Source organism: Cetorhinus maximus, chromosome 3, assembly GCF_964194155.1.
Source record: "Cetorhinus maximus chromosome 3, sCetMax3.hap1.1, whole genome shotgun sequence".
NCBI classification, from domain to species: domain Eukaryota; kingdom Metazoa; phylum Chordata; class Chondrichthyes; order Lamniformes; family Cetorhinidae; genus Cetorhinus; species Cetorhinus maximus.
Window position 1 is genome coordinate 103,959,228 of NC_135881.1, and position 25,721 is coordinate 103,984,948.

At 42.6% G+C, this 25,721-nt stretch overlaps 1 protein-coding gene across 1 annotated transcript in view; it reads right to left on the minus strand.

Annotated features, from left to right (window-relative positions):
• LOC144678832 (uncharacterized) overlaps nt 1–24,059 on the minus strand; it is a 330,763-nt gene extending 306,704 nt beyond the window's left edge. The window contains exons 1-3 of the mRNA XM_078538787.1: nt 23,917–24,059; nt 23,230–23,385; nt 18,364–18,914 (exon numbers count right to left, since the gene is read on the minus strand). Of these exons, the coding sequence (XP_078394913.1) occupies nt 18,364–18,914; nt 23,230–23,368 (690 nt within the window). The 5' untranslated portion in view covers nt 23,369–23,385; nt 23,917–24,059. The remainder of the gene's footprint in view (nt 1–18,363; nt 18,915–23,229; nt 23,386–23,916) is intronic.
• Between the last annotated feature and the right edge of the window lie 1,662 nt (nt 24,060–25,721).

The window sequence follows — 25,721 nt, forward strand, 5'->3', positions numbered from 1 at the left end:
AAATAAAGTCTAATTTAACAGAGGAAAATAAACTCTTCAAAATAAAATATGAATTTTAAGAGCAAATTAATATGCTAATCTGATCTTTAGAAGTAACTATGGCTTTTAAACACTAAATAGTACTTACAAAATGTACTTCAAATACAAAGAGGGGTGATTTTCCTCCAATGTGCATTTGCTGCTGGAGGAGGGTCTGTTTGGCACTTTCACCCACTACATTAAACCCCCACCTCTCCCCTCTGATCCTACCACCTGCACTGTGACCTATTTTCCTGTGTTAAGGTTCGTTGATTATGTTAGGTGAGCTGTTGACAAGATCGGTGTCATACAAAGGGAGGTATCTCACTGCAGCATCTCAAGGAGATGAGTGTTCTAGTGCAGCTGGTTTCACAATATTTCTGATGGGTGAGAATGGGAAATGCTGTCTTTTAGCTTGGGAAGCTAAAAACAAAAAGGGTTGTTAAAAGTACTCTTGCTGCTGAATCAAAGGTTCTGGTGGAGGCATGGATATGGGATTCCACTTGTCAAATATTTTAAGTGAGATTCTGTACAAAGGGTGTACTGAAGATAGTATATCATTGAATGTTATGTAGATAACTGCTCCTTGTGTGCTAATATAGGCACTATGAAAAGTTTCACTAAGAAAAGGTTACACATTGACTTTGCTGGCTTGAAACAAATGCTGAAGAAAAAGGAAATCTATCTCAAAAGGGTGGATGCAAGTCATCAGCTGTCAGATTGTTTGACCGAAAGAAATACATGAACAAACAAATTGTCAGGGGTCTTAGCAGAGGAGTTCCTTACAATGTTATGCTGTGTACAGAATATGAAAATCTTTGATTTAATTTGTTTGAAATTTCTGTTGTACATATAAACTAAAAGTTTTACTTTCAAAGAAAATAATTTTCATCATATGTTAATTGTATTTAATTGTATGCAGGTGGTGAGCATTAACTGGGGATTCACTGATGCTCCTACAAATAGTAACAGACTAAACTGTGGTTGTTGGGTGAGGAGGTGCATGTTTGTAATCTGTATCTTGTCTTGTTTTTATAATGATATAAAGTAACCAATCACTCATAGGCACATGGGAACATAAAGCCTGAAGACACATCAGGGCTGCAGAGCTGTGTGTGTGTGCTCTGCTAAAAAGGCAAAAGTGAAACTAAAACTGGATTACATGACACTTTCTTTCTAGTGATGTCATGCTGCAATCCCTTAAAGGCATAATACATCATTACTCATTCTTTTTAAAGGTATTTTCCCTCTAACAAAGAAGTATACCTATTTACAATACATGTTCATGCTTAGTTACTATTGCATAAGTGTTATGACCGATGCAGTTGGTAAAGCAGAGTTATTTAAAAATCCCAGAGGGAAACTTTAAACAATTGTCACAACCTATCATTTTAAGTGTTATGTTTGAGATGCAACTCCAAATTCAGGAATCAGACCACCAGTTCTCAAGGTTTTACATTAAACTAAATGAAACATTTTATTAAGTTATACAGGTTAAAATATATATACACATGGCTACAAATTACTGCTATCATAACTTTTAACAAATTCCCAAACTAATCTCCATTAAGTCAACAGCAACCCATGGACTTAACCAAACACCAGGCAAAGCATTTTCACCGTACGAATTCAAAATGAGGTTCTTTTCACTTTGGTTCCTGCGGAGCCAGAAGCTTGCAGCTGCCTTTTGATCTCACATTATTTCTGCTCTGTACACCCAAAATGGTTGTCTTGTTATACCTACCATTCCCATTGAATGTTAATTCTCATTGTATCAACAACCTCTGAACTAAACCTCTCTAACAATAAAACCCCTTTCATAGTACCAATTTTATTAGTAATATAAACATATTGCTTGGTAGCTGCTAGAAAGGTGTTAGTTTTCACCCCAGTTCTTGAATGTTCAATTCAAAAAATGCAAATACACGCTATCCCTCTTACATATCAAAATTAGTACACATCAAAGCACCCAAACTAGCTGGCTTTAATCCAATTAAGACACACCCACAGGCTAAACCTCTATTTTAAAAGAAAAATATTTTCCAAAATGTTATATACATTAATAGCTTCATGAGAATAAATGCACAAAACTCATGAATCTATGAGTCTCTAAACCATAGAGATAATCCGCTGGTATGCCCGGATCTTGTAATGGGAACCTTGTCAGGAGATTTCTTCAATTACTTACAGTGATCTGTGGGATTATCATTCTTGTAAATTGACCCTGATTGCATTTGGATCTTGTCCTAAATGCAGTAGGACTGCACAGTGGTTGAGGAGCTGAAATGGATCTGATTTGTCCTCAGTTGTACTTCATTGTTGCGCCTTCATGTGCAATGACTTTGTGAGTTCTGAACAAATCCTTGTCATCTTGGCTGCTTGCCACATACCTTCTGTGGGATGCTGGATGTGAACTTGTTGTCCCAACTCTAAACTTGGTAATTCTGTACATTTTTATCATGCACATTGGTCATCATCTCTTGTAGTTTTACAAGTTGCTCTCTAGTTTCTGAGAGAGTAAATGGGTAAGAGTAGGTAGATTGGTACGCATCGGTTTGCCGAACATGAGCTCTGCTGATGATGGAATAGTTGCACTCAAAGGTATCAGTCTCAGACATAACATGCAATGTGTAGATCTTGCTTGGTCTGTCTACATTTGAGAATTAGGGATTTCACGATGTGAATCATTTGTCCAGCTAGGCCGTTAGGTCTCAGGTAGCGGGGAGAAGTAGTAGTGTGATTGATATTCCATGGCCAGAATTTTATGTCATTTGAGCGGGCATATGCCCGACCCAACGGCACATGAAATTGCATGAGAAGATGCCATGCCCGTGTCCTGATGTCATCGCGCTCTTGCACAATATTTCACTCGGCGGTCATGCGCAGGAGTTAGAAGCGCGCCCGCCGACAATTAAGCCAGCAATTAAGCCCATTATGGAGTCAACCGAAAAAGTGATTTTATGTGACCTGTCCACTTTTACGGTTGGTGGATGGGCCAATCACAAAGCGTTTTTGCTACAACCTCGATCCAGGGCGGGATAAAATGTTCAGGGTGAAATATTATTAAAAAAGGGTGCATGGGAACAAAGGTTTTTTGAGTTCTGCTGTCAGGTGCTTTGACTCAATTTGTCGCATTTTTGTCTTCTCATTTAATTTGTACAGGTCTGCAGTTCCCTGACCCGCCCCGGCACCACTGAGCCTTTCTCAGCATGCGTTTCACACTGGCTGCCCATTAATTGGCCAGCTAGTGTGAAATCGTGTTCAGGGACTGATCGTAGTCGGAAGTGCATTTCACATTCGCTTCCGAGCCCATTTCTCACACATATCCTGAATGGCTTCCCCATAAAATGCGGACTGTTATCCGTAATGATCTCTCTAGGTACACCAAATAAACTAAAAATAGCACTTAGTGTGCGTGACAATTGTGATTGACATATTGTGCAATTGTCGAATAATGGAATACTTGGTAAAGTAGTCAATGATGACGATGAAGTCATTGCCATGGATATGCAAGAGGCCGGATGTGATTTTGGGCCAAGAATGGATAGGAACTTCATGTGGAATCAATGGTTCTTTGTGCTGACTTCAAAACATACCTCACACTTCTTGATGACGACTTCAACATCATTCTTCATACCCGGCCAATAGACTGTCTCTCTTGCGATTCTACTCATCCGATCTATGCCCAAATATGAGTGATGAAGTTGTTGAAGAAAATCAGGTTGTAAAGGTTCCAGTATGATGACTTGCCTGCCTTTAAAAATGGCTCTCTGGGGGATGCCTAGCTCATCCCGATAAGGCCAAAATGGTCTCTCATATTTCGCTGAATTGAATCAGGTCGTCGTTCCATGATGGTTTTGCACAGTTTGTGTGTAGAATCTTTCGCTGTTTCTTCGTGTAGCTGCTGGCATTTGCATTGCACAAAATCTACCAGATCATTTGGTAGAATTGCATCTCCTGCAAGTGTAACATTACAGCTCCCTCAATACTGCCAATCTTATCAAAACATTCTGGATATTTCAATGTTAGGTCATAAACTGAGGTGATAGGAGTAGTTTCTGAGGTTGGTGATGTTTGACTGATTCCATGGATTGTTACTAGTGTGAGGTTATGGCATGCCGATAGACCTGAAAACACTGGGCCTTTAGTCTCCACAATGTAGAATATCTGTCACACCCAGTAGGACTGATTGTATTTGATCCCCAGGACTCTGGAGTCTGCACATGGAATTATTGAACCATTATACACCGAAAGTTTTACAGTAGTAGGTTTCATCACAGCCTTCCATGTCTGTGGATACATGTCTTTTAGAATTTGTAGAGATAGTATGTTCACACTCGCACCCTATGTCAATCTTGGCCAATAACCAGTAGTTACCAACTTTCTTAGGGCAGATAATTTTAATCTTGGCAAACGCTTCGGATGGTGAGATGGTATCTAGGTTTTCCACGAGATTGATGGTGTGAAACCTGTGTTCACCGCTCATTGCCTCAGCATGTACATTATTGTCATTTTCCGGTTTGTCAATCACCTCACGTATGCGTTTCTGACAGTTGTTGAAGAATATCAAGTTGCAAAGATTCTGGTATGATGACCTGCCTGCCTTTAAAAATGACTCCCCGGGAGATGCCTAGCTCATCCCGATAAGGCCAAAATGGTCACACATATTCGTGGACATGCTGAATTAAATCAGGCCATCCTTCCATGATATTTTCCCACAGTTTCATTGTGGAACTTTTTGCTGTATCACAGCACAGCATGTACCCTTTTTTCTGCATCTGCTGACGAAGTTCTCTATGGATTCTGTAGGCTGTTATCAAAATGACATGAACGCTAGTCGATGAATATGAAAGTTTAACATGATTCTGAACCGGTCTTCCAATGTAGTCCATATCCTTTGGGGTTCCTTTAGCTCTTCTGCTGTCAATCCCGACATATTCAGCCTACGTAGACCCTCATCCCAATTGCAAGGCAAAGTTTTATGGTTTGCTTTTCTGCTTCAGACACGTCTGAATCAAGAAACCATAGCTCTGTATGCCATTTAAACATTTTGAATTTGGATAGTAAGTCAACTGCATCTCAACTCAAACTGAGGAATTTAATGGACATTTTGACAATATCCCTTTGACCTTCCTTCTCCTACAGTACCTGGGGGAGTGTCACTGTAGCCGCTTTTGCGTGCTTTTTTGAAGCTCCACCCATTATAATCCTGGCCTTCTCTGGCCCTATTTTTATGACGATTTTTTTTTTCTCTTTGACTCTTCCTTGCTCCCTTGGTCGCTATTGATCCAGCCCACACCTCGGCCACCCACATTTCCCAACTGAGCTAACCTGATGCTGGTCCTCCCAACACCCACTCACTGAACTGACAGGCTATGCGCTGCAATCTCGCCATGAGGGATCCATCTGCTTACATGCTCTTCATTGGAGCACTGTGTCTTCAAAGCTTTACTGTGTAGTCACCACGCTGCAATTTCAACACTCCAATGCAACTCTGTTGCGATCTGATCAAAATGTCAAGGGTCATCAAATGCCATATGGCATGATATAAAACTGCTCAGCATGTCATACCTGTACTGAATCTTGCTGCCAGGCTGAGCACCATTCATTTAGAAGGAACTACTGCTGCACACCATGTCATGTTTTTATAATGATATAAAGTCACCACTCACTGATAAGGGATTGGGTAAACATGTTGTGGGTTCATTCATTGAGACTAGGCACATGAGAACATTTACAGAGACAAACAGCCAGAGGACACATCAGAGCTGCAGAGCTGTGTGTGTGTGTGCTCTGCTGAAAAAGCAAAAGTGAAACTAAAACTAGATTGCACGACACACTTCCTTTCCATTGATGCCATGCTGCAATCCCTTAAAGGCCTATTGCAACATAACTCTGTAATTAAATGCTTATAAATGTGTAAAATTTGGTTCAAGTTCTATCCTTCAATGCCTGGCTATCTGCATACAACAGTCCATACCTGTATGTAGCAAGACCTGGACAACATTCAGGCTTGAACTGATAAATAGCAAGTAACATCTGTGTCCCACTAGAGCAGCAAATAACCATCTCCAACAAAAGGCTGCTAAAGCTAATGCTGCAGAGAGTAACAAGAGACTGCAGGTATTAACAAATTAGTCTAGCTTTGAAAAGATATTAGGGAGCTAAAAGTTGAGTAAAATAGCTCAGAAATCAAAGACAATGAGCAGGAATGAGAATGGGAAAAACCAAACCTATAGTGCTTAGCTTTTCTGCAGTTAAAGCCTTTGCCTACTTTTGTTATTGCCCCATTTGTTTCAATATTCCCAGTTCTGATGAGCAAATCTTATCTGAAATGTTAACCTCTATTGTCTTTTTGTAGATGCTCATGGTCTTACTGTGTTTTCCCATTATTATTTTTTGTTTGTATTTTTAATTTAAACTAAATCAATACAAAAGCATATAGTTTGGTAAAAATGAGCAAATGACTTGGGTGACTAAGGGTTGGGAGATAATGGAATATATTCACTTACACTTGCTAGTGTTAGTGAAAGGTCAGAAATGTCTCCACTTTATATTTCATGTACAGAGAAAAATGTACTCTAATGTAGTTCCAAATAACAAAAGCAAGACATGAGTAACAAATATGTTGAATAAGAATAAAATATTGAAGAATATGGTGATTTTTTATGTTAATGCTTCGAATAATAGGAATAAAGTTTTGGAATTATAAAAGGTGCCTTGACTAGTGAATATATTGTAATTATTGCCATTGCAAAACCAAAGCTGAGATTTTTTTTTTATTCTTTCACGCAATGTGTGCATTGCTGTCTAGGCCAACATTTATTGCCCATCCGTAATTCCCCATGAGAAGATGGTGGTGAGCTGCCTTCTTGAACCACTGCAGTCCATGTGGTGTAGGAACATCGACAGTGCTGTTAGAGGGGGAGGTCCAGGATTTTGACCCAGCGACAGCGAAGGAACAGTGATATATTTCCAAGTCAGGATCATATGTGATTTGGAGGGGGAACTTGCAGGTGGTAGTGTCCCGATGCATCTGCTGCCCTTAGGTGGTGAAGGTCGCGGGTTTGAAAGGTGCTATTGAAGATTCCTTGGTGAATTGCTGTAATGCACCTTGTAGATAGTACACACTGCTGCACTATGCTTCGGTGGTGGAGGCAGTGAATGTTAAAGGTAGTGGATGGGCTGCCAATCAAGTGGGCTACTTTATCCTGGATGGTGTCACACTTCTTGAGTGTTATTAGAGTTCCAATCATGCAGGCAAGTGGAGAGTATGCCATCGCACTCCTGAGTTGTGCCTTGTAGATGATGGACAGGCTTTGGGGACTCAGGAGTTGAGTTACTCACTGCAGAATGCCCAGCCTCCGACCTGCTCATGTATCTACAGTATTTATATGACTAGTCCAGTTCAGTTTCTGGTCAATGGTGACATCCCACAATGTTGATAGTGGGTGATTCAGCGATAGTAATGCAATTGAATGTCAAATGGAGATGGTTAGATTCTCGCTTGTTGGAGATGGTCATTGCCTGGCACTTGTGTGGCACGAATGTTACTTGCCACTTGTCAGCCCAAGCCTGAATATTTCCCAGGTCTTGCTGCATTTGGACACAGACTGCTTCAGTATCTTATGGTGCTGAATGGTGTGCGAACATCTGCACTTCTAACTTTATTAGGGAGGGAAGGTAATTGAAGAAGCAGCTTACATTATTTGGGCCTCGGTTACTACCCTTCGGAACTTCTGCAATGATGTCCCGGGACTGAAATAATTAACCTCGAACAACTACAACCATCTTCCTTTGCACTAGACATGACTCCAACCAGTGGAGAGGTTTCCCCCTGATTCCGATTCATTTCAGTTTTGCTAGGACTCTTTGATGCCACACTTGGTCAAATGCGGCATTGATGTCAAGGACAGTCACTCTCACCTCACCTCTTTAATTCAGCTCTTTTGTCCATATTTGGACCAGGACTGTAATGAGGTCAGGAGCTGAGTGACCCTGGTGGAACCCAAACTGAGCACCAGTGAGCAGGTTATTGCTGTGTAAGTGCCATTTGACAGCACTTTCCATCACTTTGTTGACTGATGGGGTGGTAATTGGCCGGGCTAGATTCATCCTGCTTTTTGTGGACAGGACATACCTGGGCAATTTTCCAGGTTGAGTAGATGCCAGTGTGTAGCTGTATTGAGAAAGCTTGGCTAGGGCCGTGGCAAGTTCTGGGGCACTAGTCTTCAGTACTATTGCTGGAATGTTTTCACGGCCCATAGACTTTGCAGTATCCAGTGCCTTCAAGTGTTTCTTGATATCACATGGAGTGAATTGCATTGGCTGAAGACTGGCATCTGTGATGCTGGGGACTTCCGGAGGGGGCCGTAATACAATCATCCACTCGGCACTTCTGGCTGAGGCTAGTTGCAAATGCTTCAGGCTTATCTTTTGCACTGATGTGCTGGGCTCCGCCATCAATGAGGATAAGGATATTTGCAGATCCTCCTCCTCCTGTTAGTTGTTTAGTTGTTCATCACCATTCATAACTGGATATGGCAGGTCTACAAATAATAGATCTGATCCGTTGTTTGTGGGATCACTTAGCTCTGTCTATCACTTGCTGCTTCTGCTGTTTGGCATGCAAGAAGCCCTGTGCTGTAGCTTCACCAGGTTGACACCTCATTTTTAGGTATGCCTGGTGCTGCTCCTGGCATGCCCCCCTGCACTCTTCATTGAACCAGTGTTGATCCCCTGGCTTGATGGTAATGGTAGAGTGGGGGATATGCCAGGCCATGAGGTTACAGATTGTGGTTGAGTACAATTCTGCTGCTGCTGATGTCCCACAGGGCCTCATGGGTGCCCCGTTTTGAGCTGCTAGATCTGTCCGAAATCTATTTGAAATTTAGTTAGACACTAAAATAAATAACAAAACCTCATAAGTGATAATCTCTGGATAGCTTCCTCAGACATGTGCTGAAGATAGGAAAATCAATGTTTGGCTGCAGGGATCGTGCATGAGTGAATGTGCAGGGCGCAGAATGTACCCTGAGTGGGAAGTTTCAATGTCCTCACCAAGGGTAGCTCAGTAGCACCACTACTGACCGAGCTGGCTGAGCCCTTAATGACTATTTGCTAGACTGGGTCAGCAGCAGATGGTGAGGGAAGCAACAGGTGGGGAAAATCTCATCCTCACCAATCTACCTGTCGCAGATGCAGCTGTCCATGACAGTATTGGTAGGAGTGACCATCGCAGAGTTGTTCTGGAGACAAGTCTCGCCTTCACATTGAGGATAACCTCCATTGTGTTTTGTGGCATGCCCACCGTGCTAAATCAGATAGACTCAAAACAGATCTAGCAACTCAAAATTGGCACCCATGAGGCGCTGCGAGCCATCAGCAGCAGCAGAATTGTATACAACCACCATCTGGCATATTCCCCATTCTACCATTGCCATCAAGCTGGGGGAATCAATCCTGGCTCAATGAAAAGTGCAGGAGGGCACTCCAGGAGCAGCACCAGGCATACCTGAAAATGAGGTGTCAACCTGGTGAAACTACAACATAGGACTACTGAGGTTCCCAGCATCACAGATGCCAGTCTTCAGCCAATGTAATTCACTCCACGTGGTATCAAGGTACAGCTGAGGGCACTGGATGCCACAAAAACTATGGGACCTGACAACAATCTGGCAATAGTAGAGAAGACTTATGCTCCAGAACTAGCTGTACCCCTAACCAAGCTGTCCCAATACAATATTGACATCTATCTGGCAATGTGGAAAATTGCCCAGGTATGTCTTATTCACAAAAAGCAGGACAAATCCAACCCAGTTAATTACTGCCCCATCAGTCTGTTTTTTTCCCTTTGTTCTTTCATAGAATGTGGGTATCACTGGCAAGGCCAGCATTTGTTGTCCATCCCTAATTGCTCTTGGATTGCATAACTTGCTATGCCATTTCAGAGGGCAGTTAAGAGTTAACCAGATTGCTGTGGATCTGGAGTCACATATAACTGTCACAAGTAACTGTACAAGGCATTGGTGAGACTGCACCTGGAGCACTGTGCACAGTTTTGGTCCCCTTACTTGAGGAAGGAGTAGTTGCATTGGAGGCGGTTCAGAGGAGGTTCACTAGATTGACTCCAGAGATGCGGGGCTTGTCTTATGAGGAGAGATTGAACAGTTTAGGCCTATACTTGCTAGAGTTTAGAAGAATAAGGGAGATCTAATTGAGGTATATAAGATGCTAAAGGGCATAGACAAAGTAGATGTGGAGCGGATGTTTCCCCTTGTGGGGCATTCTAGAACGAGAGGCCATGGTTTTAGGTTAAGGGGTGATAGATTTAAATCAGAGATGAGGAGGAATTACTTTTCTCAAAGGATCGTGAATCTGTGGCATTCACTACCTCAGAGTGCAGTGGATGCCGGGACGTTGAATAAATTTAAGGAGGTGATAGACAGATTTTTAATTAGTGACAGGTTGAAAGGTTATGGGGAGAGGGCGGGAAATTGGAGTTGAGGCTGAAATGAGATCAGCCATGATCATATTGAATGGCTGGGCAGGCTCGAGGGGCTGAATTGCCTACTCCTGCTCCTAGTTCTTATGTACTTACCTTCTTATGTTGGCAAAATCAGGTAAGGACAGCAGATTTCCTTCCTTGAAGGACATTAGTGAACCAGATGGGTTTTTCTGAAATTAATGATGGTTTCATGGCCACCATTACTGAGTTTAGCTTTATATTCCAGATTTCATTAATTGAAATTAAATTCCATCAGCTGCCATGGTGGGATTTGAACCCATGGCCTAAATTTCACACTTGGCGTGCGTGCCAAGTTGGCAGGCTTGGAAGTGGACATATAATCTGCTCCCAGGCAGGATTGCGTTTCCAACACGATTTCACACTGGGTGGTCAATTAAGGGCTGCCCAGCATGAAACGCATCATTTCAATGGAAGGGTCGGGTGGGGGTGGGAGCCTGTCCGGCACCGGGCCCAATGGCAATCCGGTGGGGGATTTGAAAGCAGCAAGGCCAGCTCCCTGAAGGCTGCCAGTGGACACTTTGTAGCTTTGGAGTTGTTTGATGAAACTTTTTTTTTAAGCAGCAACGCCATCTGCACCTGCTGGGCATGCCAGGCGGGAGGGCAAGTCCTGTGGGCACTTGGCCCCCCAGTTCTTGGGTGAGTGCCTGGGAATCCTTGTGGAAGGGGTCAGTGCCAGGCAGGACATCCTCATCCCCAGGGCTGGCAAGAGGAGGACATTGCACCTGACCAAGAAAGCATGAGCAGAGCTGGCAGCCCAGCGGCCATGATGTTGTGCAGCACACATGGGTGCAGTGCTGCAAAAGGTTCAATGATCTGCTGTGCTCAGCAAAGGTGAGTACTGAGTTGGCATGGATCTGTGTGGGGAAGTGTTAACGGCTGGCCGTTCCCCCCATGGTGCTCAGGGATGTAAGAGTCAGAGTGCCAACAGTCAATGACATCAGTGCCAGCTAAGGCAGTGAGCTTTGGCTGCTTGGCCTGATTGTTTTGAGTGTTGAGGGCCATGACTCGGATGTGCCCTGCAAGGGGTTGGCCAGGAAGCAATGGCGCCGCAGATACAGAGTGGACGAATCAATGCTCCTCTGTCCTTTCGGGAGAAGAGAAGCCATAACAACATCGAGAGGTCAAGGACAGGCAGAGGCCCCCAAACCTGCTCATATTGACGAGGAACAAAATGGATGCCCCAGAGATGGAGTGCCAGTGCCTGGCTCAGTCCACTGGTTGTGGGGAGGCATGGGTCTCTGGCGAAGGTAAGAGTGCTGTGCACAGATGTGAGAATGCCGGAGTGTGTAAACATTGTTGTCTCATCTGTAATGGAAACCTCAAACCTGGAGTCCCCATTGTTCAATGAAAGACAATTGCCCTATGGTGCAGATCACCATTGTCTCACCAGCCCGCCTAGCATGCACAGTGACAGTGTGATGCCTAATACTAATGACATGTTATTTTCCTCTAGTAGAATCGCCATCCAGCAAACGATTGCAGGGCCCCGATGAGCCACCCTTAACGCCAGAGGACCAGTGGCCATCAGATGCATCTGTGTCACACCCCACTCTCTGCACCAGGCACCAGCGCAGATACCAGCACCTTGGTGGGCATTAGATCCTCAGCTATAATGTTGGTCCATAGCAGTGAGGGCATGGTGTACTCGCATAAGAAGGTGGAGGCAGAGTGTGTCCAGGGCGCCGGCAGTCAGAGGACTGCTAGAGACCAAGACCATGCTGGGTTTGAGGCAGATGATGAGACTTTGGAGTCATCCACTAGGTGGCAAAAGCTGGATGTCCGGCAGCATGCCCAGGCGGATCTGGTGGAGATGCCTGAGGGTCTGCGTGCCATGGTCTCTGTCATGGAGAGGTCCATGCGGATTGCGAGTACTGCGTTAACCCTCAGCACCAAGCACACTGCCTGCTCCATTGAGAGAGTGGCCACTCTCATGGAGAGGCAGCTCCAGGAACAGAATCTGGGGTTCCTGGGGTTGCACTTGGACCTGCAAGCCCTCACACGGGCAATGACCTCAGGATGTCACTTCCAGGGTGAGAGATGGATGAGGCACCTAGTAGCTCTGCTAGGTGCCCATCCATCAATGGCAAGCAGGGAGGTCCAGACCGACCTCACGTTGGTGCATGAGCTGCTTGTCATCTCTGGGGGCTCCTCTCAGGGTGCTCTGGATGACGGCAGCAGCTCCTCCTCCCCTCTGCCAATGACTGTGACATCTGATGAGGCCGCAATGACTGAGGGGTGTCCAACTGTGGCACTGGCCGCTCCCTCCCAGGCAAGGCCTGCACAGGCTCCACTGGCCAGAGGATGACTGCCAAGGTCATCAAGGCCAATAGGATAACAGAGTCAGCAGGCTGCCTCCAATGCCACTGCCAGTGAGGGGGGGTCACAAAGACGCAGCACTCGCAAACATACGTTTAAAGCACCATGAGCACAAGAGGGACTGTTCACAGGTGATCGTCTGTTCTGTCATGTTTTGTTAATTTGTTTACTGATGTGACCATTAACACCTTATATTGTTATGTTCATTTTTGGAGTGCCAACATTATATATAAATTTTGCTTTTGTGTTAATGGTCTAAGTATGTCTCACTTGTTTTATAGGTGCAGGGCACGCCAATATCTTATGCTGGATGTGAGTTGCTCTAAACTTTATTTCACAGATACTGAATGGACTTTGAGTTCAATGGAATTGATCATTTCAAACATTCGGTCAGGAGGCAGCACCCCTGACATGAGGTGGAAGCAATGCGTTGCCAGCCTAGCTGAAGGAGCGTTGGACCAAGGCCTCCCTGGCATCCCTGCCTCTGTGAAGGTTCCAGAGGTCTGCCTCCATGTCCCCACTGTGTTTTTCCCCAGGCTCCTCTTCCGATCGACCACTGGAGTCATCATCTGTGGCCTGTGGAGCTGCCTCAAGATCCTCTTTCTCCAATGGGTCCCCCCTTGCCAGAGTCAGATTGTGGAGAGCACAGCATGCAACCACTATCAATGCCACCTGCTCCCTGAACTGTCCAGTCATCTGAATCTCATCTTCAGCAGGCCTATGGTCTTCTCAATCACTGCCCTTGTGGAGGCATGACTCCTACTATACCTCTGCTCTGCCTCTATCCTTGAGTGCTGGAGAGGTGTCATAAGCCACTTTTTCAATGGATAGTCCTTGTCACCCAGGGGCCATCCATCCAGTCGAGCTGGGGCCATGAACAGCCTTGGCACCTGAGTGGCGGAGGATATATGTGTCATGGGAACTGCCAAGGTACCTTACACAGGCTTGCAGAATCTGCATCCTGTGATCACACACTATCTATACGTTCATGGAGTGGAAGCCCTTCCTGTTGACGAAGGCACCGGGCTCACCCACTGGCACCTTGATGGCCGCATGTGTGCAGTCTATTGCACCCTGGACGCAGGGAAAGCCAGCAATGGCCACGAAGCCTCTGGCTCACTCAGCCTGGCTGGCCTCATCCATGAAGGCTAGCAATGCAAAGGCTAAGCTCAAAACAGAGATAAAGCTGCCAAGTTTCACTAAACAACCAGCAGCAAACAATCTCCTAAACTCCTCACTACTCAATGCATCAGACCCTTTTTATCCCACCCTTAGATGACAATTCGTTAAAAACGGGCTGGCTGCCTGCCCGTTTGGCCCATCTGACAAGCGGGAAATCACATGGGCAACGTAAAATAGTGGACAATAGGTTTTTTTAATGGCCTTAATTGGCCTTTCATTGTTGGCGAGCATGGCTCCAATTCCTGCGTGCACCCGCTGACTTCAATATTGCTCACGTGCGCAATGACATCAGGACACACTCCCAATGTCATTTCCCGCAATTTTACGTGCATTCAGGTTGGGCACACACCCGATCTTCAACATTAAATTCAGGCCCATATTTCCAGACCATTAGCCTAGGATTACTAAGCCAGCAGCGTTACCACCACACCACCGTCTCCTCTAGTCTACTCTTGATCATCAGCAAAGTGATGGTAGGTGTTGACAGTGCTATCAAACGGCGCTTACTCAGCAAACACCTGTATGCTGATGCTCAGTCTGAGTTTCACCAGGGAAACTCAGCTCCTGACCTAACTTAAAAAGGAAAAGAGTAAATATAGTGAGTGTTGGTCCTTTAGAGAGTGACAGCGGAGAGTTAATAGTAGATAATATGGAAATGACGGAAGAAATGAATAAATATTTTGCTTCTGTGTTCACTACAGAGGATACAAAAAACATTTCAGTAATAACTGCAAATCAGGAGGTGAACAGGAGAAAGGAACTTGGTGAAATCAAAATCACTAGGGAAATGGTACTGAGCAAATTAAAGGAGCTGCAGGCTGGCAAGTCTCTGGGTCCCGATGGACTACATCCTAGGGTCTTAAAAGAGGTGGTTAATGAGGTAGTCGATGCGCTGGTATTAATTTTCCAAAATTCACTAGATTCTGAAAAGGTTCCATCAGATTGGAAAGTAGCAAATGTAACCCCCCTATTCAAGAAGGCAGAAAACAGGAAACTATAGGCCAACATTACCACTACACCACCATCTCCTCTAGTCTACCCTCAATCATCAGCAAAGTGAAACTATAGGCCAGTTAGCTTGACGTCTGTCATGGGGAAATTGTTAGAATCAATCATTAAGGAGGTTATAGCTGGGCACTTAGGAGAGCTCAAGGCAATCGGGAAGAGTCAGCATGGTTTCGTGAAAGGAAAAGCATGTTTAACCAACTTATTGGAGTTTTTTGAAGGCGTAACATGCGCAGTGGATAAAGGGGAGCCTGTAGACGTACTGTACTTGGATTTCCAGAAGGCATTTAATAAGGTGCCAGATCAAAGATTATTACGGAAAATAAAAGCGCATGGTGTAGTGGGTAACATATTAGACTGGCTGGCTGGCAAAAAGCAGAGGATATGCATAAATGAGTCTTTTTCTGATTGGCCGGATGTGACGAGTGGCATCCCATAGGGGTCTGCACTGGGGTCTCAACTTTTTACAATTTACATCAATGACTTAGACGAGGGGAGTGAAGACATCATAGCTAAATTTGCAAATGACACAAAGATAGATAGGAAGGTATGTTGTGAAGACATGAGGAGGACATGTCCATGAGGAGGTTGCAGATGGATATAGACAGGCTGAGTGAGTGGGCAAAGATCTGGCAAATGGAGTTTAATGTGGGAAAATATGTAGTTCTTCACTTTGGCAGGAAGAACAAAAAAGCAGGGTATTACTTAAATGGAGAACGGTTGCATAAATCTGAGGTGCAGAGAGATCTAGGTGTTCTAGTACATGAGTCACAAAAAGTTAGTATGCAGGTACAGCAAGTAACTAAGAAGGATAATGGAATGCTATCCTTTATCATGAGCGGGATTGAACATAAAGGTAAGGATGTTATGCTTCAGTTATGCAGGGCATTGGTGAGACCACACCCCAAATATTATGTGCAGATTTGGTCTCCTTATTTAAGGAAGGATGTAAATGCATTAGAGGCGGTTCAAAGGAGGTTTACTAGTTGATACCTGGAATGAGTGGGTTGCCTAATGAGGAAAGGTTGGACAGACTGAGCTTGTTTCCACTGGAGTTTAGAAGAGTGAGAGGTGATTTGATTGATGTATACAAGATCTTGAACGGCCTTGACAAAGTGGACATCGAAAGGATGTTTCCCCTCGTGGGTGAGACCAGAACTAGGGGGCACTGTTTTAAAATTAGGGGTCGCCTTTTTAGGACAGAGATGAGGAGAATTTTTTTCTCTAAGAAGGTTGTGCAATTGTGGAACTCTCTGCCTCAGATGGTGGTGGAGGCGGGGTCATTGAATATTTTTAAGACAGAGATAGATAGATCTTGTTAGGCAAGAGAATCAAAGGTTATCAGGGTTAAATGGGAATGTGGAAATTGAACACAAGAAGATCAGCCATGCTCTTATTGAATGGCGAAGCAGGCTCGAGGGGCCGAATGGTCTACTCCTGTTCCTATTTCTTATGTTCCTATGTTCTTATAACCTCATTATAGCCTTGATCCAAACATGGACAAAAGAGCTGAACTCTAGTGGTGCTGTGATTGTGACTGCCCTGACATCAAGAAGCCCCTGAAAAGCTGAAGTCAATGGGAATCAAGGGGAAACTGCCACTGGCTGGAGTCATATCTAGCACAAAGGAAGATGGATGTGGTTGTTGGAGGTCAATCATCTCAGCTTCAGGACATCACTGCAGGAGTTCCTCAGGGTAGTGTCCCAGGCCCAACCATCTTCAGCTGCTTCATCAATGACCTCCTCTCCATCATATGGTCAGAAGTGTGGATGTTCGCTGATGTTTGCACAATTTTCAGCACCATTTATGACTTTCATATACTGAAGCAGTCAGTATTAGTGTGCAGCAAGACCCGGACAACATTCAGACTTGAGCTGATAAGTAGTAAGTAACATTTGCGCCGCAAAAGTGACAGGCAACGACCATTTCCAGTGAACACTCCTGACACAAAAATATGGTGGACTAGGGCTCTCTTAAAAGGAGATGGGTCTGCTGGGTTGGGAAGTTTCCCAACTTGACCTTCCCGCCTCCTCCACAAAAATCTGGCCCATCGATATCAATGTTAACCTCACAACAGACAAGCAAGGGTTTGGGGTGGGAATTTAAAACATAAAGACAGGGAGTGCACCCACAACTTGAAGCATACACACCAGTGCCATTTTCTTCTCTTTTCTCATCCACGCCCTCAAGCCCCAATCTTTCACATTCCCACTACCACCATCTCACCTCCCCCACCACCACCACTGCTAGCAGGGACCTGCTTCCAGGAATTCTTGGCTACAGCCTTCTGCCACTGGTTTTCCTTCCTAGCAACCAGTCATCTTTCTAATTTGGCCATTTGCCGGTTGAAAAACAGAACAAAACTATTTTAATAAAGTCCTACCATTGAAAACAGGAATACCACATCCCAGCCTTGTCAAGGTTTCTCTGCTGTACCATGCTCTCTGCACTCTCCCTAAATATCAGGGCCATCATTTCTTGAAAGTGCAGGTCAATAAAGCCATGGAAAGGCATTTTAGGTATTATGAAAAGGAGTATAGAGAACAAGAATAAAAAAAGTAATACTAAATTGGTTAGGTCAGTGAAAATATTATGTATTTTGAAGGTCCAATTATAGAAAGGCCATTGAAGTCGCAGAGAAAATATAGTACAGATTTACCAGGATGATACCAGGGATGGGATATCATATAATTGTGATGAGAGACTTGAGACACTTGGGACTATTTCCATGACACTAGATAAAGCTAAGCTGAGATATAATCAGGGTTTTTAAACTTTGGTCGTCTTTGTTAGAATGAATAAGAAAATACTGCTTCTTCTGGCTGGTGAGTCAATAATGAGAGGTCATTGCTTTAAAATTGCCATTAAGAGAAAGAGAAGTGAGGTTATGAGAAATGCTTGTCCATGGCAGATTGTTGGAGCATGAGTGACTTTCCATAGGGAATGGTTGAGGCAGAGACCACATGTCTTTTAAGGGGTAATTGCATGAACACTTGAAGTAGATACAAGGCTGTGAGCAAAGGGTGGGGTGAAGAAAGGAGTTCTGTATTGTTCTAGCAAACGTCAATGCTGGTTTTTTGAACAAGGTAGCATATGTGTGGTGTAAAGATCTATGAAATCCAGCTATGGTAAGTAGCAGAGATTAAATGCAGCATAAATGCCTAACATTAAAGGCATCAGATTCCTAAACCAGCAAAGCATGAATTTGTATATCTAATAGACATTGTCATTAGGATTCATGCAAGATAATTCTTACAGTCCAGTTTCAAATAAAAGTACTAGCAGTGTAAATTATAAGTAAGTGTCCTACTTACCACTTCATGGAGAATATTGTTTGTGAGATTGGTATCTGGTATGCTGTGGACAAATTGTGAAGATGGAGTGCTTGCCACAGCTGACAGTTCTGCAGAAATGCGTGGAGGTCCAATAGAAAACAAGAAAATGCCATATTCCTTAGCATTGGCTGCAACATCTCGAAGGTTTGGATTGCGGGGATGATTCACCCCATCTGTCATCAAAATGGCTATCTTCACACTGTTCTGCTTTGCCTCAGTCTGGAAGAGCTGAGTCGCATTTCCTATAGCGTAGGAAGTGTATGTGCCATGCCCTATGTAATCCATGGATTGTACACGATTCTTGAATAGATCAAACCCTTGCCAGTCCCGGAAAGTGTGGTCCATTTTGACAGAGCTACTGTACTGTAGAACAGCCATTCTCCAATCTAGATCCTGTGTTTCTGTTCGTTCAGACTGCAAAGCTTTTTCAGTGAATTCAACTACAAATTGTTTCTCTTTATCAAACAAAAAGTTTTTGGCGCTTTCAGAGCTGTCCAAGATGAAAGCAACTTCTATGGTGCAGCTGGGATCTAATAACAACAACAAAATATTCTTATGAATGCACATCATCATTCATCCTTTCACTTGACTATCAAAATTAAAAATTTTGTACGAAATTTGCTGTTTGATTTTTTTTCAGAATATACAATTGCTTAAGTGGCCCTGCTGCCCGATTTTCTCAGTAATTTAAAACTCACTTTTATCCTTTGGAACTCCAGGTCACCAGGCTTTGTACATTTTTATTGAATGGGGATTGAAAGAGTGATGCAACAAATAGAAATACTATGGTTGGAGATTATATTTAACATATTATAGAAACATTGCACAAATATTTTGATGCAGTTATGATTAGATCCATTCACACATGTGTTGAACGTTTCCAGCAAGTCAGTGAAATCAGAGTAACTATTATTTCGTTTGTGGAGAGAAAAACAGAGTTAATGTTTCGAGTCATATGTTTCGAGTCATAATGTTTTCGACTCAAAAGGTTAACTCAGTTTTTCTCCCCACAGATGCTGTTAGACCTGCTGAGTTTTTCCAGCATTTTCTGTTTTTGTTTCAGATTTCCAGCATCCACAGTATTTTACTTTTATCTATTATTTCATCTGTGCCTTCAGCTGCATAGCCTTAAGTTCTGGAATTCCCTTCATATTCTCCTCCAGTTCTCTACCTCCCTCTCCTCCTGCAAGAGACTCCTTAAAACCTACCTCTTTGACCATATGTCCTAACATCTCCTTATGTGGTTTAGTGTAAAATTTGGTTTGCTGAAACTCTTGCAAAGCTTCTCGAGATTATTTATTATGTTAAAGGCATGATATAAATGCAAGTTATTGTATTTATAATTTTATATTTAATCCTCATGATAGAGAATTTCCAAATGAGGATGTAAATGAATGATGACATAGGGATCAAAGCCGCAGCAAAGACAAAAATAAGATTTAAAAAACCCCAAATTTTTCAGGTGCTAGAAATCTAAAATTAAAAGCAGAATACTTTGTAAGATTTGCAGCATTTTGGAAAGAGGAAAAACAGTCAACATTTCAAGTCAGTGATCTTTCATCATAACGCAGTCATCAACCTGAAACATAAATTCTGTTTCTCCCTCCATGGATCCTGCCAGACCTGCTGAGAATTTCCAGCATTTTTTGCTTTTATTCCAAAAAAGATCCGATGAATGGCATTTGGGCTGGATATTCATGTCGGAGTAGGGAATTGGGAGATGGAACTAATCCTGCCATTACAATTCCACCTCAGTCTTGAGACTGTCAATCGGCAGGGATTTCTGGGGGTCCAGGCAGTAAGTGGCCTGGAGTTGAGCCTGCCACCAAGCAGGCCAAATCCAGAGTGGGTAGATTAAAAGACCCACCTCCATTCCAAAACAGCCTTGGCCTGATGCTTACAAGGCAATCTGCAGCTCACTTATATACTGTTGAACCTTCTGGCCACTTTAACCCCCTGACATTTTACCCACCCCCTTACCACACCACCTTTACCCCCATCACCCTCACCCATTATCTACTTAAAGAACAGAACTCACAAGCCCTATTATAACAGTAGGAAGCTATTGAATAGCCCATAAAAATCCATGTGTAAACAAGCCAACTCTTCAGAGCAGCTGTATAAACAATGTGAAGCACTTGTAAAATGATTAAGCAGTTGTACTGCAGCCAAGAGGCCATAAAACTCCTGGAGTAAACAAAGAGACTTCAAAACTGGTACCTTAACAGATGTCTAGACATAGCAGTAATGGGGAAAGATGAAACATTAACACTTTGTTATCATACTAGGCTACATTTTCAATTGTGTGAAATGTATTGTATCTTTTTATCCATTTGATGGGCTTTTAAAACTCATTTGAAGATTTTTCCACATTTACACAATGTTGATCTTTTACTTGACAGCTTGCCAGTTGGCAGAACTAACAATCTGGCAAATACATTGTTTAAGGGGTAGTTACATCTTCCAATCATAGTGCTGTCTCAACTTACTGAACAAAGACGCAACTCATCCTATAGTATTTAATTCCGGATTGTAAAGGATGAAATACCATTTTACTTACATTTTAAACTCTTCCTGCCTCCAATCCATGGTTCACACTTCCAGGCAGCTGGCATAAAACTCCACAGCTGCTAAGGTCCAGCTGCCTCCTTGAAATGTTTTAAAAAATGTACCTGGGGTGGGCTCTCAATGAGCCCACAACGTTGTCAGTTCCATTCTTCATCGGAGCAAGCGAGTTCCGGGGCCCACTTCCTTCCCCACCCTCGTGAAAATTGTCGAGGGCAGGAACAGAGACAGGCTCTCCGGCCACCCTGCTCAGCAGCTCTTTTTTTTCAGTCCTGCCTCCATTTGGTCCCATTGGGACCATGAAAATCCAGCCCCTGGTGCATTATAGGCACTAAGCTGAAACTAAATTGGTTCTATGGTTAAGTCAGTTATGTAGGAAGCAATGCTACCTCAGTTGTGTTGCTTTTTTTATCATTTGCCTTTTTTTTTCAAATGCCTTGCAAGCTATTTCCTGGGCAACATCCAAAATATTCTTTTCCAGCCAATTTTCAGAAAACAGCTACAGTATTTGAATCACTCACTTCAATTGTCCCTGTTCTTTGCATTCAAGTTTTCTTTCTATTTGCTTAACAGCAATCTAATTATAAATTTCAGTTGGAATGGATCTATAGAGAATTTTCCTGAGTCCAGCTTTTGGCTAAACTGCAAGAAACATTGCATCATGACAATCATTTAGCATTTTTTGTTCAATTTTCACCTTTTTTTAATATACTGAAATCCATACCATTAAGATTAACCATCAGCCCCAAACAGATTTATATATGCTTGCTATCACATCCTGAAAATTACTGTGTAAAAATGCTTAACAGGTGTATGACATTATTTTGTCAACCATTTTGACAGAGATCATTTATGGCCTCAGTTGAAATTAGAACCATAGAACCATAAAACAGTACAGCACAGAAAACAGGCCATTCGGCCCTTCCAGTCTGTGCCGAAATACTATTCCGCTAGTCCCATTGACCTGCACCTAGTCCATAACCCTCCAGACCTCTCCCATCCATGTATCTATCTAATTTATTCTTAAAACTTAAGTGAGCCCGCATTTACCACGTCAGATGGTAGCTCGTTCCACACTCTCACCACTCTCTGAGTGAAGAAGTTCCCCCTAATGTTCCCCCTAAACCTTTCCCCTTTCACCCTAAAGCCATGTCCTCTTGTGTTTATTTCTCCTAATCTAAGTGGAAAGAGCCTACTCGCATTTACTCTGTCTATACCCCTCACAATTTTGTAAACGAATGAAATTGAAGACAAAACCGTGTAATTAAAATACTACAAGCATTCTTAAACTAATGTCACATGAAGTCAGCTCTGGCTACGTTCATGCAGTCCTGCACTTATGATATTTCAAATTACACAAGTAAGAAGGCCTCTGGTATGTTGGATATTCTGTCAAAAACTGATTTTACCATTTCAGTGTCCTTAGGTCTCATTTGTGGGTGGCTGCGATAAACAGTCGTTTCGCTGTGGGAGAAGGTAAGCGTAAGGCAGAGAGTCGATCCTGCAGCGACCGCTTACACTGAGTGACCCCAAAATAAAAATACCCGGACATAAAGGTACTGGACAGTGGACTAGATCAGTTGAAAACTGGACTGTTTGGTGTAAACCCGGCCAAATAGCCATAGTACTATTTGCCTTACCAACCTGTGCACATCTACAGGATCACATTGAACTAATAATTTCTACATAATAAATCAAAGAATTTTAATCCTTCTGTCTACTTTCCTGGCCATTTTATGTTTTTTAAATTTATTGTGATGTTTCAGGCTGTCATTTTGGGCAGAAGCTGTAGTGACAAGCTACAAATCCCCTGCGCACCAAGCCTGCTGTTTAAAGTGCAGCCCTTTCACTCCACGTTAATGGGTAGGCAGACCTGTTCTGAACTGATCCGGGCTAACTCAGTTCAGAAAAAAATCACAGTAATTAATTTTACAGATGTGCGTCAATTGATTCAAGTTTCCCCTCTAATATAAATACGGTGAATTTACTGATTGACTTTTTTGCACCTTAAAGCGCTTTCCTGATCAGAAAGAAATAACCCGTATTTAGATGTCGTCTCTCACGAACCCAGAAAGTCCAAAAGCACTTCACAGTCAATGTTGTGCTTTTGAAATGTAGGCACTGTTCCAATGTAAGAAACGCTTACAATCTTAACTTCTAATGTTACTTGAAGTTGAAACACATCCAGTAATATCACAACTTTTATTAAGAAAACAAAATAGAGAAATACTCTCAAACCAGTAAGAGAAATATATGTAAACTTGTATGATTTTGCCATACTTGGAGCCTGGTCCAGTTGTTGGATAAGTGATCCGTGTTTTCTTCCCTTCTTTCTACCCAGTCGGCTGCGATTTTCAGTGGTCGCCAGAGCCACAAATACAAGAAGCAAAGCGACCAATCTCACAAATCCAGCTGTCATCTTCTCAGCGCCGTCACCTATCATCGAACAAACAGAAAACCGTGAGCACCGTTGTGTCAAAAGTTCAATTCACACTCCGACCTGCAGTACTTTACCCCAGCCGTGTCCCTCTGAACTGAGCAAAACGATGTGTAAATACCCATGGAACGGATGAAGCTTCATTACTTTTATTATTGAGCAACTGGTATCCAGTAGATATCACCTTGTCTATCTCTAAGTATTGTGATTTTCACTTTAAAAAATTGTCACATCAGCCACTAATGCTTTCATCACAAGAATAGGTGAGGAACCCAAGGGTCCTATTACACAATTAACATCGTTTGTCAGGTTCAGAACAGGCAATTATAGCTACCGGCTGTCTTCCCTGTAAAAATAAAGCAAGTGCAGTAACAACGTATAAAACTAATAGTTACTGTGCTACAAATCTTCGTCTTGTGCAGCTTTTAATCAAAGTAGATGGAGGAAACAAGCTTACAAGAGTTGATAATTTAATAATGTTTCTGAAACAAAGATTTTAAAATCAAAAGCGGATATGAACAGCATCTTACTCTGAATGAAAACTCAAAGAGAAATTCCGAGCCGTTTTCTACATCTCAAACTCCATTCTGGAGTCCTCGCAGTAGTGAGAGCTGAGACGCCCTGGGCGTTCATCATAAATTGAAACTCGTCATGAATATTACTAACCACCGCAAGGCGGAGGGAGGGAAATATTTTCAAAGCCTCGTTTTTTTTTCAACTTACCATGCACACCATCAAATAATGGATTTGGAATTGTACTGATAGCTGTTAGATTTATGGTTAGTATATTAAGCGAGTGTTGACTGAAACGTAAGAGTTTTGGTACAGTATTCTGCTGGAATGAAAAATTCAGGGTCTATGCAAGTAGGATATTCAGTCAATTCTGGAATAATACATTATTGGCGATTGGTCTAGAATCGCACTGTTCGCTTTAGGGAAGGGCATGCTTGTTTAAAATTCTTCTACTTTCTTACTGTTAGTCTCTCTGTAAAAACCATTGAAAAAGTTACACCTTGTTGAATGAGGTGTAACAATACAATAATGACAACAGTTCAAATGCCCTTCATTGGCTGTAAAACGCTTTTAGACATCCGGAGTCATGAAAAGCAATGTATTAATGCCAGTCATTTTTTTCTTTTTTAACTGGGTTTTTGATGGTGCACTAACTTCATAATGACTGCTACATGCCTTCACTGACCCTGAAAACTGATTTTATGTTTGTGGAAAGGATCCACATCATTTATGATAAGTAATATATTTCCTGTGCCTCATAATAAATCAGAGAGAAATTATTTCCTAATAAGAGCATTTAGGTTAAATAAGGGATAACATTAGAGCCACTGATTTATAGTGACTAAATAAGTCAACTTTTATTTTTATTAAATGGTTCTGGGGCTTCAACAAATGTGCCTGGGATCTAATTCCAGGACTATTCTTATGGAAACTACATATGAATGAAGAGTAGCTACTGCGTAACAAATTCTAGAATCTAAAGAAAAATATTCCATCAGTTTAGCTGACTGGATGATACTGACTGATCCTTGAAATTAAGTCCCCTGCATGAACTCAGACTGCATAATTCAATTTCAATTTAAAATTACACTTCTGGGGTTAATAGTATAAAATATAATTATAGGCTTTTGAGAAAGGGTGAAGCCTTCAAGCAAAAGCTTTAATAAAGAAATTAAGGAAAATGCAATCAATAAATATAATCATATTATCACAAAATATGTATTTTGTTTTACATTTTGTTTAAACCCTTATTTTGGCCATTAAATATTTTAGTTACTGAGAAAAATGGTGATCCAAATCATTTTCAGATAAATTTTGAACGTTTTGTGGAAAGTCAGCAACCAGTTTGTGAAGTTAGAAGGTGATATACTCTCATTATAAAATAAGAGGGGATAACAGGGTAGTGTGACAACTTTAACATTGAATGTATCTGTTATACGCCACCTACAACAGTAACACCTATTGCAGTTGCTTCTAATAGCTCTGATTTTCATCCCTGCTCTCAAGTAGGGGCCAGGTGGTAGCAGGCACCAAATCGGAGCTGAACCTGTTATTTCCATCATGCCACTTGCTGCAGTTTTGATCAAGGGCTTCACACAGGTATCCAAGCTTCCCACTGGAGCCTCATTATATAATACCAATTGGCATCCTATGTATTAATAGGACCCAGAAGCATTTTTTCAAGTACAGTACCAGAGGTACTGAATGTACCTTCCCATGCAATCGCAGAAGATGCAACAACTGCCCCTTTACTTCCCCCCCCCCTCACCATCCAAGGGCCAAAACACACTCCTTTCAAGTAAAGCAGCGCTTCACTTGCACT